This window comes from Thamnophis elegans, chromosome 11 (assembly GCF_009769535.1).
Source record: "Thamnophis elegans isolate rThaEle1 chromosome 11, rThaEle1.pri, whole genome shotgun sequence".
NCBI classification, from domain to species: Eukaryota; Metazoa; Chordata; class Lepidosauria; order Squamata; family Colubridae; genus Thamnophis; species Thamnophis elegans.
In genome coordinates this window covers 14,754,089-14,770,079 of record NC_045551.1, presented here as the reverse complement: position 1 = coordinate 14,770,079, position 15,991 = coordinate 14,754,089, and the positions used below count along the sequence as shown (strand labels likewise).

At 40.8% G+C, this 15,991-nt stretch overlaps 1 protein-coding gene across 1 annotated transcript in view; it reads left to right on the top strand.

Annotated features, from left to right (window-relative positions):
• The window catches only part of ADCY10 (adenylate cyclase 10), a 140,051-nt gene that overhangs the window by 120,930 nt on the left and 3,130 nt on the right, over positions 1–15,991 (top strand). Inside the window, exons 28-30 of the mRNA XM_032226823.1 lie at positions 8,417–8,532; positions 10,552–10,669; positions 11,412–11,607. Coding sequence (XP_032082714.1) covers positions 8,417–8,532; positions 10,552–10,669; positions 11,412–11,607 — 430 coding nt within the window. The remainder of the gene's footprint in view (positions 1–8,416; positions 8,533–10,551; positions 10,670–11,411; positions 11,608–15,991) is intronic.

Genomic DNA, 15,991 nt, shown 5'->3' with positions numbered 1-15,991 from the left:
TACACTCACTCACTGTTTCCATTTCTTTGAAGGATTTTTCAGCACCTGTCCCTGCATAAAGAGGCTCAAGGAAGGCTAATCAATTTCTTGTTGGATTTGGAAGTACTTAGAAGTAGCAAAAGTTCCCACTGCTTTCCAGTGTCTCAAAAGCCCATCATAAAGGCGAGAGTCCATCCTTCTGCTTCTCAGTGCAGAAATCCCTAATATGTTCCAGTAGATTTCAAAAGCATCACTTGGAAGCAGAAACAGCCAAGAGTAGTCACTGCTATATAAGGCTTCTGTACTGCTGTGAGCTATACAATTTAAAGTTTCTGCACACTGCTACCAAGAAATTTAAGCAGGAATATACCTCTGACTAAACAGGTATTTTGCTTATGGCATTTGTACTTTACTGCAACAAACATGCACTCACCCTCTAAATAAATTAGACCGTCATAATATTAAAACTTGATAAGTGTTCTTAACAAGAAATTCACAATGGTAGCATCACCATACATTCCAAAAATACTTATAATATTTGCACAACCACCTGCTTTGTCTTCTTAATTGATGGGAGACTGAAACCCAATAAATATATCCCCAATAAAAAAGAATAGTATGTCGGAGTACTGAAAAACTCAGCTAAATGGGAAAATGCAAAGAAAAAAATATTGGACTTCCTGATAAGAAGTAACAATTTATATATAGTATATACAATTCTTTTGGTTAAATTATTGCTGAACAATTTATAATAGTTGCATCACAATATTATTCTAAGATATTTGCCAGTACTATGCTACTTCCTAGATGTTAACTATTGTCTCCCCACCCCCACCCCCAAGATTTAAGGGCATGTGAAATAGTTTTGATGAAAGTTGCATGATATGAAACTTCTTTCCTTTGAAATAATATTTGGTTTTAATTCTCCAATGAATCAAAATCCTTGTTACACAGCATTTGTTTTAGCTTTCCATAGCTCTTCCCAAAACCAACCAAGGAAGATAAAACCACAGAAATCTAATACTGTTGGGCATGGCTTTGCACTAAATTATCTGTATAGTAAGACAAAAATAGTTTAAGATTATAATTAGTCCACTTGTTTCCCCCATTAAGATGCAAATACATTTTTCTTGTTCAGAAACTGCATGAGAGATTTCCCAGTCCTTGCAAAATATCACATTAAATCAACATAACTATTCAAGTTTGTTTTCAGTATGCGCAAGGAAGGAACAGGCACTATCTTTCAACACTTAGAAGTCCAACAATAAGCTTTTTTTCTTAAATCAAGTTGAGCTGACTTTCCTTTTCCAGAGTTAAGGTGTATTGCTTTACCCAAGCAAACAGGAATGCTTTGTAAGGTTAATTATTATTCCACCAACACAGCATACCATACTTACATTCCTCTCCGCCAAGGGTTGCTAACTTATCTTTGCTTTCAATCAAGTGAAGATTTTCCTCTTCCCCCCAACCTTTAAAGAAATAATAAATACTTCCTACAAGCCTCAAGATTTGGGGGCATTCAGAATAAATCTTCCCAGTTTCCACAACTCACAGAAAACCGAACCTTACTTAGGAATAAACCCAGCTGGTTTCAGATCTTTGTATCTTGTACATTTCAAGTAAGGGTCAACCACACAACTCTATGCATATTTATCCATCGTAACTATTCAGAGACTCTTCTTCCCTAAAAGTTCAGCCAGGCTTGCCATTCCCAGTCAAACCACCGCAAAGGCAAAGAGACTGTTTTCCTCGCCCTCCTGAGGGCAGCTGGTCACCATTTCCATAAGACCCATCATCCCCAGGGCTCCCCTAAGTGAAGCACTGACCTCTTAGCCAGGTTTGTTTTTTTCTTAAAGGAAGGGGACACTACAAGGTGGAGGAACAGGTGAGACACTTACCTCCCCCCACTGTTGAACTTTGCTAAATGGGGTGCCCCACTCTGCCTTTTGCCCCTTGGCGACAAAATAAAACAGCAGGAAGGAGAGCGATGTGGCTCTCTCTTCTAATTCTTTATTTTGTTATCCTTCAAAATTTTGGTTATCATTTTAGTCTTTTCTCTATTAATCGTTAACCCTGCTACATCTCCATATTTTTTTAAATTCTCACATTAAACTATTTCCTGTTTCTAGCGAATCTGCTACAATGAATACCAAATCATCTGCAAAGGCCTGAATTTTATACTCCTCTCTTTTAATTTTAGTTCCTCTTATCTCCGAATTTTGTCTAATTCTTATTAGCAAACTTTCAAGCATCAGGATAAAGAGCAGAGGTGATAGTGGGCAACCCTGCCTTACTCCTTTCATTATTTTAAAGGTCTCTGTACTTTCCCGATTTAATAATATATTTGCCCTTTAGGTAGAGAATATCGTTTCTATTAATCTTTCAAATTGGTCCCCTAATTTCATATTCTTAATTTGTTGTATCATGAATTCCCAATTTAAATTGCCAAATGCCTTCTGTGCAGCCAGAAAAACAAGTGCCACTTGTTTCTCTGGATGCGCCTCATATTACTCTAAGATATTTGCTACTATTCTGGTATTATTGCTAATTTGTCTTGTTGGGAGAAATCCATTTTGGTCTGGATGTATATAGTCATTTAACAGTTTTTTCAATCTTTCCGCTATTTTTGTTGTGAATATTTTATAGTCGGCATTTAACAATGAGATTGGCCTATAGTTTTGAATCTGTTTTTTATTTGCACCTTCTTTAAATATTAATGTAATATGTGCTTCCCTCCATGAATCCGGTATTTTTGCTCTCATCAGTGCTTCATTATACATCTCCAACATCAAGAGTTGTATCAATTCATTCAATTCATCTATTATTTTATACCTTTCTGCTGGAAATCCATCTGGGCCTGGCGTTTTATTATTTTTCTGTTTTTTGGAATTGAAGATCAAAAAAATTTGTGGAGACTTGAGCAACTTGAAGAACCTAAGGCAAGATCAGCTAAAGAATAAGCAGGTCAAAAGCAGCCTGGAAGCAAGATACAATTTGGAGAATAAGGAATTAAGGAGCTGAAGCAGGGGGTTGTTGCCATTGCTGAAAAAATTAAATGATATGAAAATCAAGTAATTCAGTTCAAGGAAAACTCCCTCCCTCTTTGGTTCTTTTGTATTTTCAAATCCAGTTCTTTGGTGGTTATGAAGGTTGCTGCATACATCAGCTGGTTTGTTTCAGCTAATGTAGTGGTTCAAATGGTTTGCACAGCCTCATTGACCTTTTAAATACATTTCCCAATTCTTTCTGGTTAATGTGGTTCAGTTTCGGCAAACGTGCTCTTTCAGTATCTTCCATTTGGTGCTTTATTTTCTCAGCTAATTGAGCACTCTCTGTTGGTGCTTGTTCTTCAGTGCTTTCTTGTTCTTTATCTTCATCCATTTCAGCAACTTCTTTCTTTCTTTCACAGTTTGCTTTTGAGTCTGCAAATCATTCTTGATGTTACTCTTCTTTGTTGGTATGCTCAGACCATTAGTTGCTTTCTCTTCGATTCCTGTAATATTCTGTTGCAGTGAAAAAATTGTGGCTCAAAATTACACACTGTTGGTCCATTAGCCTTTGTTCACTGATATCACAGTCCATGTGATATCACCTTCCAAATCTGATTCATTCGTTTTTGAAATCCATGTTTTGCTGGCTCGGATTGATAGTAAGCTTCCATGATAGAGATGTTTTCTTCCCTAGTCCAGATTTTTTGCTTTTTTTTCCAATAGCTCATCAGCTCCATGCCCTGGTTGCCTAGCAGAGGGAGCTGAGCTCTGTAGCTCATTTTGCGCAGAATGCCCAGGAGCCATAGCATCCAACGGAACCCTTGTTAATACGGATTATTATTATTGTTGTTGTTGTTGTTAAATTTTATTTGCTGCCTATTTTACCATGGGGCTACTCTAGATGGCTTACAACAATAAAAAGAAAGAAATGAAAATAATGTAAACAGAAGAGTGCAAAATAATAACAAAAAAAGAAAAATAATACAATGAGAATACTTCAGTATGATAACCGAAAAGATGGACAAAAAGAGGATTTTCATACTGTCCCCCTCTTGATGCATTTTAAGCAGGGATGAACTGCTACCGGTTTGGACCAGTTTACCCGAACCATTGGTAAAAAATGGTACTGGTTTGTGCAAACCAGTATTTCTGACGATCAGCTGTGACTCTATTAGCTAGAAAGCAAGATTTTTTTGCTTTCTAGCTAATCTAAACCACATGGCACAGGGGATTTCGTCCCCCCCCCCCCGGTTGCTGTTCCTCTTACCTTTGCAGGCACACCCAGTAGCATTCTCTGCCTACCCACCTGGATGTCATCACATCCATTTTTGACACTATGTGCATGTGCGGAAGGTCCTGCACATGTGCAGGGGTGGTGCATGCGCTCATATTTGCAAACTGGTAGCGAAGGTAAGTAGATTTCACCCCTGATTCTAACACTGCATTGGCTTTTTTGGCAGTTGTTTTCTAGGTTTGTCAGGAATCTGTTTGTTCTCGCATTTGGTGCAATTTGTTTCCCAGTTAATGTCTGGATAGTTAAAGTCCCCTATTATTACTATAGTATGTTTCCTTCACTAACTGATTAGGAAAAAGTTCATTTATTTTCTCTTGTTGGGTGTTCTACTGTGTGCACCTATGACAGTATCATTCCTTTTCCATTTAATCTCAATCCCAATGTATTGGGTTGTGGTTATTTCTTACATATAATATATCTCTACCTCTTCTTTTGTTGGTCTTTTTTTTTTTTGAACAATTTAAATCTATGTTCCAGTCATGTGTTTATCCCACCAAGTTTTGAAAATGGAGACAATGTTATATCTGCTGTTGTGCATTAGGATTTGAAGTTTACCCTGCTTGTTTCTCATACTTTGAAATTTAGTCTATAGGCATCTAAGTCAGGGCTGAAATCCACTTACCTTTGCTACCGGTACACACATTGCTGATCGTCGGAAAAACTGGTAACATTTTTTTTTTACTACCAGTTCGGGTGAACTGCTGGCATCTTTACTATCAGTTCAGGTGAACCGGTAGCATTTCATCCCTGATCTAAGTCCTGTTTGGCTGACCCTGCGTTTGCTTCCTACATCTCCTCTTTAGTAACTGAATTTCCCTTCTTATTTACCACCTGGTTGATTGCCCTGAAGTTTATGCTTTAGATTCGATCCTAAAAATTGTTTTTCCTCTCCCTCTAGATTTAGTAAAATAATGAACAAGTATGCCTAAACAAAAGATTATATGAAAAGTAGAAACCCTAGAAAATTTAACTGAAAACGAGTTTTCTATTTCAGATAGGGTAGTCAAAGTTTATCTCACAAAATAATTCCTCTTTCTTTAGAAAATTAGTTATAAACTAGCTGATATATTCTTTCTTTCTTTCTTTAATATTGAAATTCAGATATAAAGATTGTGGTGATCAGAACTAGATGCAATGTTCCAGGTGTGGTGTATCACTTCTCATTGTCTTAACACTATTATTCTGTTGATTCCTTCTGCCAGTTGCAGCACACTGCTGGCTCATAATTAAGTGGTGCTCCACTAGAACACCTAAATCCCTGTCACAATCACTATAAGCCAGGGACTGCTTGTTCTATACCTATGCATTTGATCTTTCTTGCCTAAGCACAGGATCTTACATTTCACTGAACTGAACTGAACTGAACTGAACCACTGAATTGCATCTTATTGGGTAGGGCCCAGTGTTCAAACCAAGGTTATTCTGGGTCTTGAGCCTATCTTTTAAAGCAGGAGTGTCAAACTCAATTTCATCAAGGGCTGCATCCGGGTTGTGTTTGACCTCAGGAGGCTGGGGGGCATGGCTGGGGGTGTGTGGCCAGTTCAAAATCATTCATCTTGGGGGCACCAGTGGTGGCCCGGGTGGGGCTGGGGAGATCCATTATCTCCAGTGGAGGAAGATAAGACCATGGGGAGTGCCAAACCCTTATCCTCCAGAGGAGCCTAGCCATCTGCTGGTAGCCAAGTGCTAAGGCAGGACTTCCCTCCCTCCCTCCCTCCTTTCTATCAGATCCCTAAAAGTGATACTGCCATTCAATTGGGAGAAGGGGGGCCTTGGATTTGATTCATTAGTATTACTAATGACAACTGGTATTTTATAACTTGCATTCTGGTGCCGAAGCACCCTGAAATTTTCTCACCTTTTGGGGAATGTATAGGAGGGATGGCCATGTGGGTTGTATCACTTTGAGAGCCAACACAAGATAGCCATGGGAATGTATGCTTATCCATTACTCAGGGCAGTTGGTCCAGCTTGTGCAAACGACACACACACTACAAGGATGTGCTTGTGCTCTTTGGGCTTTATCACTATCCCTTCCTGGTATGTAACATCATACTAGTCCAAGCCAAATAAGTCTTCAAGATGAAATACATTTCTTATGTTGCTTAAATTGTGGATAATGTACATTAAATATTTCAACACCCATGCAAATATGTCTATGATGTAAACTACATATGTACTGTAAGTCATGCATAAGAGAATGTTTTACATACTTACATTACATACATATAGAGAAAAATAAACCTATATGTGAATGAACAATTTGGCCAATATATTATATTTATTTAGTTGCCAAATATATGTAGTCATCTATATGTCATGTGTTTTGGTTTGATTCCCAGCAAAAATCACAAACCCTACCAATAACAATTAATAGTTTACTACCTAGCTCTGTTTACAACTAGATAAGATTGACAGCCTGTAAGAGACAAAAAAAAAAAGTGCTTCGAAGCCTGTGGGGGGGGGGGGGGGAAGAGAGCTTCTAATTTTTAACTGCGACACATCATGGCTTCTAAGATTTCATTTCAGGCTCTTTTCTCTGCGTGTAAAGGACTCTTTGATTCTTACCAAAAACTGGAAAGAACCCTGGATCAACTGATTCTAAATTCTGAAGTTAAAACTGAGATCGTTGAATGCTTAAATGTTCCTGAAACACAAATGGAAAATGTGAGAAATGGTGTCTGGTCTATCTCAGAGGAAGAAAGGGAGGGGGAAGCTATAAAGAAGATTCATCTAAAGAGACAAAGTGCAGGAGGAATGGAAAATCCACCCTTGAGAATTAAAGTTAATTTGGGAAATTTTATAAGCCTAAGACAACATTATTATTTCATCACCGACATTCAGAATCCAAAGGTGCCGAAATATTTTTGTTTGGATTTGCTTATGGAAACATTTGGTAAATCTATCCAACGAATGGCTACTGGGCTGAGGAAATCTAGTTGTTGGAGGGACACAGGCTGACAGATGGGACATTACAACCAAAAATTAGCTAAATCGGATTACTTCAATTTGTAATAGATATAGCTGAATAATGACTGATATGGATAGCAATATATATAATTTGGAACTGGCTGATAGATTGATGAATATAATTGAAAACTAGTTAAACCTAATTGCTCTTTCTTGTAACAGATATTGCTGAATAATAATGGATACTGATAGTAATGTATATAATGTGGAGTTGATATGATAACTGACAATTGGATATGAAAAAACGCCTTTAGATTATACATAAAGAGTATTAACTATAATAATTAGCACTATTAAAAAAAACTAAATAAAATTCATACAATCAAATGTTAATCAATACTGGGAAAATGTTATGATATATGATATAATTGAATATTATGGATGTTTAGCTAAAATAGGATATGAGGATTTGATGACAATAGAGGATTTTACAAATAAGTAAATGAATTGTCAGCATGTGCTATGGATTAATTCTTTAGCATAGCTAAGGATGAAGGATGTTTAAATAACCATAATAATTGAAACTGGAGGTATAATGATGTTGATATGGTAAATATTCGAGTTAAGATATCTGAATTAATATGAATTAATGGAAGAGAAGCACCAAAACATGTTGTAACCAGTTGATATACTTTTTTTTTTCTCTTCATAACAGACACCTGTGTTTTGTTTTGTTTTCCTGATTATCGTTTTTGTCTTTTTTGTATTATCTACTATTTTTTATCTTAATTTTTATTTTTTATTTGTCCTTTTTTCTTTTTTCTTTTTTTTTTATTTCTCTCCCTTCCCATCGGTGTGGGTAGGTATTGTTCAAGATTATTACTCCTACCAATACTCCTAAATAATAATTACAGTTAAATGAAAATGGATATATAATAATGCTTGAGTTAATATGAGTTATGTTGGTTGACTGTGGAGGAGATGTACCTAAACTTATTTGTAATCGATTGATATATTAAGAAAGATGCTGTACCCGTTTCAAACTAAAATTAAAAAACATTTAATTAAAAAAAAACAATTAATAGTAAGTTGTCAGAGGGTCTATGTTTATATATAATGCTTACCCTGCTGTTATCCTCAGGCACAGACACAGTTACCAAGATTTCACAACAAACCCCAAAAATTTTTTTGTGAACCAGATTCTTGCAGCTGCATAGAAATGTTTCCTCCTGCTTCTTCTTAGATATCAAGATTCTGTTCAAGTGTTGATTCTCCTAGAAGATCTCACCTTTCGAGATGACAATATTATTGGACAGTCCCTCTTCATTTCGGCCTGTCTGAACATTATACTTTATGCTGGTAAGTCCAGAGTCCTTTAAACAGTATCTAAAATGCATGTTTCAAATAAGAAAACAAATAAAAAACAATTATATCTACCTTTCAACAAAATCAAGGCCGTGTGTCTGTATAATAATTAAAAGACAAACAATAGAAGAGCATTTTCAAATCTGAAAAGAAATAATCTGTGAAAAGACCAGTCATATCTCACAGAATGACAGCTACAGATATTTACTCAGAATTAAGCAGTGCTGATTTCAGTGGACTTACTTAAAGAGAGAATGTAGAATTGAGGCTGTGCTCCAAAACAGATTGCTCTAGGAATCAGAACCTAGGAGATTCCATGAAGTTGACTCACAATTACTACTTGGGGGCTGTCTACTTTGACCTCTATCAATCTGCCCTAATTTCGGAACTCTCTTGTTCAGAGTTCTAAAAATGTAAAGGCTACAGAATCACTTATACCATCACTAAATATAAATGTAATTTGTTATTAAATATTCCACATAACCCTGGAAGGTAAATCACTATCAGTGTTAACATTAACATATAATCAGAAAAAAATATCTTAAGGAATCCAAATTGTAATTTGTTAGCCTTCACAATTACCTGCTAACCATTTCCACCCAATAGTCAGTAATGTGACCAAGTCTTGGTCATGTCCATATAATCCATATGTACCAGGAGTTGAGACTTACTTGAAGAAATTTTTACTTCTTAGACCAGTGTTTCTCAACCTTGTCAACTTGAAGATGTCTGGACTTCAACTCCCAGAATTCCCCAGCCAGCATTTGCTGGCTGGGGAATTCTGGGAGTTGAAGTCCAGACATCTTCAAGTTGACAAGGTTGAGAAACACTGTCTTAGACACAGAATAAGTTTGGGAAATATAATTTCAGGTTAGGTATCACCTGAGTAAGATTAAATATTATTTTAATATTAAGGACTTTGTGCAAATATAGAAAGGTCAAAAAAGTTCATTTTAACATTAACAAATAGCCAAAGTGATTACCATCAGAAATATTTTGAAAATAAAAAGACACTAATATGAGATACTAACAACCTAGGAGAACTTGTCTCTTTTGACACTCATGGCAAATTAGGGTGTCTCACTGTATTTCCCTCTCATGGCATGACTTGATTCAAGAGCAGAAAGACTATGCTCAGAGATATTAATCTATTGCCAAATAAGCATTGCAAATCTGCTGATATTTGCTATGCATACAGGGATTGTGCATATTAAATTGCATGAATAATGGAGTTGTTCTACTGAGTTTTTCTTCGAATGATGCAACTGTTAATAATCTTTCTCTCTCTATGTATAAGTGAAATACCACTCATACCTCTTCACGAAATCTCCAAAACCTCAATGCCTACAAACTTGAATTTTGGCACATATGTTTCTTTTGGCTTCTAGGTGCTCACTAAGAAAGGATTTTTCAAAATGAACATAAGATCATTAGTTTTCTTATATTATTATTAGCACGCTCTGATGCTAAGGAGTTAAACATTCTACTCCCTCTCCTCACCTGAAAAGAACTCTGTTCTAACTGCCACTTGGGCGTGGGCATGGCCAATACATTCACATGGGCATGGGCATTTCATCCAGCCTGCGGGCTGAGAGCTTAAATATTCTACTCTCCTTCCCCACCTGAAAAACACTCTGATGCTAAGGAGTTTGAGGGAGAGAAGGGGATAAGATAGGAGAGGCTTCTGTGAGACAAGCCTGAGGGAGAGAAGGGATAGGAGAGGATCAATGGAGCCAGCCTGAGGGAGAGGAGGAGGATAGAAGAAGAGAGGGTTCTTTGGGGCAAGCCTGAGGAAGAGAAGGGAAGAAGAGACAGTTCATCAATTTTCAAGCTGTAAGTTTTACAAGCTGTCAGTTTAGCAAGCCCAATCACATAGTTTCATAGCAGAGCATGGGTATGCAGCTAGTGTTGATATATGTTATCTACTATGTACTATTGGACATTTGGAGATAATCAACTTTGACTGGAATCATAGCCAGCGATGCATGCTTAATGATACTTTTCCCCCTGCAGGATTTTGTTTTAAATCATTTAAGTTCTGCCTGGATTTTATTCTCGCTAATGAAACAAACTGCATCCTTATGTCTCAGAACAACATCATGTTGAGCTTGTATTCTTCCCTGGCAATTTGGTAACTTTAATTTTTTGTAATGCTATTCTATGACATGATAGTTCTCCCTTTTTATGTTGTAAGATAGAAATGTATAGGTTGAGCCATGGCTTACTGAAGCTCAGTGTTACTGTTGGAAGCTGCACTGTTCTCTATGGATATATGTATCTGAATCTTCTTCTGTCCTGACTAATGATTAGTGAAACATATTTTAATTTAAACTATAACAGAAACGGGATTTTGTGAAAGAGTCCTAAAGGGTTGATATAGAAAGGAAATTAATTCTCTGTCTATATCCCATTTATTTTTTGTGGTTTTTAAGTCATGAGGGGCCAAAGAATCAATTACACACTTTCAATCTACTAGCCACTGTTGGATACCAAATTTATTAATAATTGTCATCTGATAGTAAACTGTTTTACTTAATTTAATTAAATGAATAATTGGGTCAGCTGGAACTTTTTGTACTGTATGACCCCCCCCCCCCCCCCGTAGTGAATTTCCAAGGATTAATGTTACTAATGTATAGTATAATTCTAACCCTCAATCTTATAAACCATATTCCTATCCATTTCCATCATCCATTTCTCTTTTTGCAACATTAGTTTGTTTTTTGAGGAAATAAGTAGATTTCTAAACTAGTATAAAGATATTATATGCTTTTGGCCTTGATGTCCTTTCATTCTGAAAACTTGTGTTTCTAGATATCTCACAAGGGAAGGGTTGACTCTCCTTCTATCTAACGTGTGAGTCTATCATTTAGGTTTGCCAGACTTCAGCAATGGGATAAATTCATAACACCATTTGAAAAAGCAAGGCGGTTGGTGAGGAGAACGTGTGCTTCACTCTGTTCTAACCATGGATTCTGTAAGTTGATAGAGTGTGAGACTCTGCTGTTAAGAAAATATATAGAAGAGAGGCCTGACAAAGTCCGCGAGATGCATAACAGGATAACAAAGGTGAGGAATTTAGAGATGGGTATGCAGAAATGTATTTATTTATTTAGCCATTTCTTGCAAGCACAAACAATGGACTGTCAAATCAATCCTCTGATATTTTCATAATCAGTTTCTAATTTCATCTAAAATCTTTTTTGTTTTTCCTTAGCAGATATTAAAGGATAAGCATTATTATTTTAACAGCAACAAGAAGTTTGGCTTAGGATAACTAAAAAAAATATTTCCAATGCTGCTTCTAAAACCCACAAAACTTGATTTTAATATATACCTGTTATGATCCTTACCATATAAGCTGGCTTTTAGCCTTTATGGCGACAGTAATTCTACAATCTAAGGAAGGAATTGGGATGGCTTGTGATCCTGCTAATTTATTTACTTGGATTTCCTATTTCTATAGTGCTAGAATCCAAATTAGAATAATATCTAAAAAATATTCGGGTATATCTGAATCAAAAGATTAGGAAAGCTTTTCCTATTGAATATCTGCTGGAATAAAGACTTTATAGTTCAAAGGTAACTCTAGGGTGAATAGGTGACAAAGGTTTTGATTTATTTCCTGAAAGGGTACTGCTAATAAACTTCTCTTTGCTTCTCTGTATCTTCTGTATTTCATTTTAGAACATAAGAATAACAGAGTTGGAATGGATTTTAGAGGTCTTCTAGTCCAACCTCGTACTCATTCTGGACCAATGATTGCCATTCTCTTATTGAAAATCTCTAGTAATGGAACACCCACAAGTTCTTCAGGCCATCTAATTAATTTTTCTCAATCTCAGGAAATTTCTTTTTATTTCTAGCTTGGATCTCTCTTCAATAATATTCCATCCATTACTCCTTGTCCTGCCCCTAGGTGCTTTGGAGCATTGGCCCCATCTTCTGTGTGATACCCTGCAAGTTTTGAAAGATTGCTGTCATGTCTCCCCTAATCCTTTTTGCTAGACAAGACATACCTAGTTCACTAACCATTCATTAGCCTTCAGGTTCCTAATTCTTCCTCTCATCTGCATTCTTTCTAGAGTCTCAATATCTTTTCTCTATCCCAGTGACCAGAACTGGATGCAGTATTCCAAGTATGGTCTTATCAGTGCAGTATAAAACTGTACTAATACTTCATGTGATCTTGATACTATCTGTTAATACATCTTAAGACTGCATTTTTTTTTTTTTTGGCAGTGCTGGCTCATGGTATTCAGCCAGTTCGGGTGAGCAGGGGGCGGAAATTATGAATAGTTTGGAGAACTGGCAAATATCACCTCTGGCTGCCCCGCCCCCCTTGGCGGCTTGCTGCTCACCCACTTGCCCCACCCCACCCTGCTGCAAGGAGGCAAATTTCTGGGAGGCAGAGGCAAAAAATGTGGTTCCACCACAAAACCGTGAAGCCCTTATCCGCGCCGACATAAGCGAGGAGGCAAATCCGCGGCGTCCGAAGCGCTAAGAAAAACACGACCCTACCGCCACGACAACAGCGCGGCGACAGAAGGGCGTACTACATGCTTCGTTCTTTGCCTCTGTACCTCCAAAGGTAGCCCTCCTCCTCCAGCTGACAGCGACAGCGAGCACGGGGCAAAGCGGGCTGCCCAGCAGCAGCAGCCCACGGGAAGGGTCCAGCTCAGCCGCGGGGGGCAGCAGGAAGCCCGTGGGGGGCCTGAGCGGGGTCACCGACGCCGCCCACCCTGCCTCTTCCTCCGGGGGAGGCACCGATGATGGAGGAGGATGCAGCAGCGGCTGAGGCTCTCTCGGGGCCGGCAAAGCGGGCTTGCCCAGCGGAAGCAGGCCGCCCTCTTCTGTTCTCCCTTGTTGAGGAAGAAGAGGGAGGCCTGCCTCCGCCGGGCAAGCCCGCTTCGCCGGTCCCGGGAGAGCCTCAGCCGCCGCCACTGCTGGCCCCCCCGCGGGCTTCCTGCTGCCCCCCGCGGCTGAGCTGGACCCTTCCTGCGGGCTGCTGCTGCTGGGCAGCCCGCTTTTTTATTTATTTATTTATTTATTTATTTATTTATTTATTTATATGCCGCCCTTTTCCCTGGGGGGACTCAGGGCGGCTCACAATCCAAAGGAAGGGGGGAAAAACAGACTTTTACATATAAGACAATACATGATTAAAACACAACATTCATACCATTTGGGCGGGTTACAATCTTTAGCCCCAGGCCTGACGGGATAGCCAGATTCTAAGGGCTGTGCAGAAGGTCTGGAGGGTGGTGAGGGTACGAATCTCCACGGGGAGATCGTTCCATTGGGTCGGAGCTACCACCGAGAAGGCTCTCCTCCGTGTGGTTGCCAGTCGGCATTGGCCAGCAGATGGAACTCGGAGGAGGCCTAATCGATGAGATCTAATAGGTCGTGTGGAGGTGATCGGCAGTAGGCGGTCTCTCAAGTACCCAGATCCACTGCCATGGAGGGCTTTATGGGTGGCAAGTAGCACCTTGAAGCGTATCCGGAGATCGACAGGTAGCCAGTGCAGCTCGCGGAGGATAGGTGTTACGTGGGTGAAGCGAGGTGCACCCACAATCGCTCGCGCGGCTGCATTCTGGACTAGCTGAAGTCGCCGAATACTCCTCAAGGGCAGCCCCATGTAGAGCACATTGCAGTACTCCAGCCTAGAGGTCACAAGGGCACGAGTGACTGTTGTGAGAGCCTCCCGGTTCAGGTAGGGGCGCAACTGGTGCACCAGGCGAACCTGGGCAAATGCCCCCCTGGTCACAGCTGACAAATGGTGTTCGAAAGTCAGCTGTGGGTCCAGGAGGACTCCCAAGTTGCGGACTCTGTCTGAGGGGTGTAATGTTTGACCCCCCAGCCTGAGCGATGGAATACTTGCCAAATTGGCGGGAGGGAAACACAACAGCCACTCGGTCTTATCCAGGTTGAGCACGAGTTTGTTAGCCCTCATCCAGTCCCTAACAGCTTCAAGTCCCTGGTTCATCACGTCCACCGCTTCATTGAGTTGGCACGGGGCGGACAGATACAGCTGGGTATCGTCTGCATACTGGTGGTATTTTATCCCGTGCCGCCGAATGATCTCGCCCAGCGGTTTCATGTAGATGTTGAAAGTAGGGGAGACAGGACCAAACCCTGCAGCACCCCATATGTTAGGGGCCTAGGGTTCGATCTCTGCCCTCCAACTAACACCGACTGCGACCCGTCCGAGAGGTAAGAGGAGAACCACTGCAAAACAGTGCCTCCCACCCCCACCTCTCGCAGTCGTCGCAGAAGGATATCATGGTCGATGGTATCGAAAGCCGCTGAGAGGTCAAGGAGAACCAGGATGGAGGCTATGCCTGGCTCTCCAGAGGTCATCGGTCAATGCGACCAAAGCGGTTTCTGTGCTGTAGCCAGGCCTGAAGCCGGACTGGAATGGGTCGAGATAGCTAGCTTCCTCCAAGGCCCGCTGGAGCTGAAAGGCCACCACCTTCTCAACAACCTTCCCCACAAAGGGGAGGTTGGAGACTGGACGGTAATTGTTAAGGACGGCTGGATCCAGAGATGGTTTCTTCAGGAGGGGTCTCACCACCGCCGCTTTAAGTGCGGGGGGAAAGACCCCCTCCCGAAGGGAGGCGGTAACAACCGCCTGGATCCAGCCCCGTGTCACCTCCTTGCTGTTAACAACCAGCCAGGAGGGGCACGGGTCCAGTACACATGTGGAGGCACTCACAGCTCTCATGGCCTTGTCAACGTCCCCAGGGGCGACATCCTGAAACTCAACCCAGTGATGGTCTACCAGATTATCCCCTTGTGCCTTGGCTGGATCTGCAGAATCGGAGTCCAACTCCGACCGAAACCGAGCAACTTTGTCCGCCAAGAACTGGACGTACTCTTCAGCCCTACCCTGCAGGGGGTCCCCCGTATCCCTCCTATTTAGGAGGGAACGGGTTATCCTAAACAGGGCGGCTGGGCGCGACTTGGCGGAGGCAATCAAGGTGGCAATATAAGATCTTTTTGCCGTCCTAATTGCCCTGATGTAATCCTTGATGCACGATGTTAGAAGTGCTCGGCTCGATTCGGATTTGTTGGATCTCCACAAGTGCTCTAGGTGTCTCTTCCGGCGCTTCCTCTCCCGGAGTTCCTCGGTGAACCAAGGAGGCCTCCTGGATCCACAGCCTCGGAGCGGCCGTAGTGGCGCAATCCGGTCAAGAGACCCCGTCGCTGCCGAGTTCCAGGCTGCAACCAGGGTCTCCACCGGACTGTGGGCGAGAGTATCAGGAATAACCCCAAGCTCCGTCTGGAACCTCAAGGGGTCCATAAGTCGCCTGGGGCGGAACCATCTGGTCGGTTCCTCCTCCCTACAGCAGAGGTTTGGCCTCTGAAAGTCAAGCCTCAGTAGGCAATGGTCTGACCACGACCCGTGCCCGCTGCCGCTGTCAGCTGGATGAGGAGGGCTACCTTTGGAGGC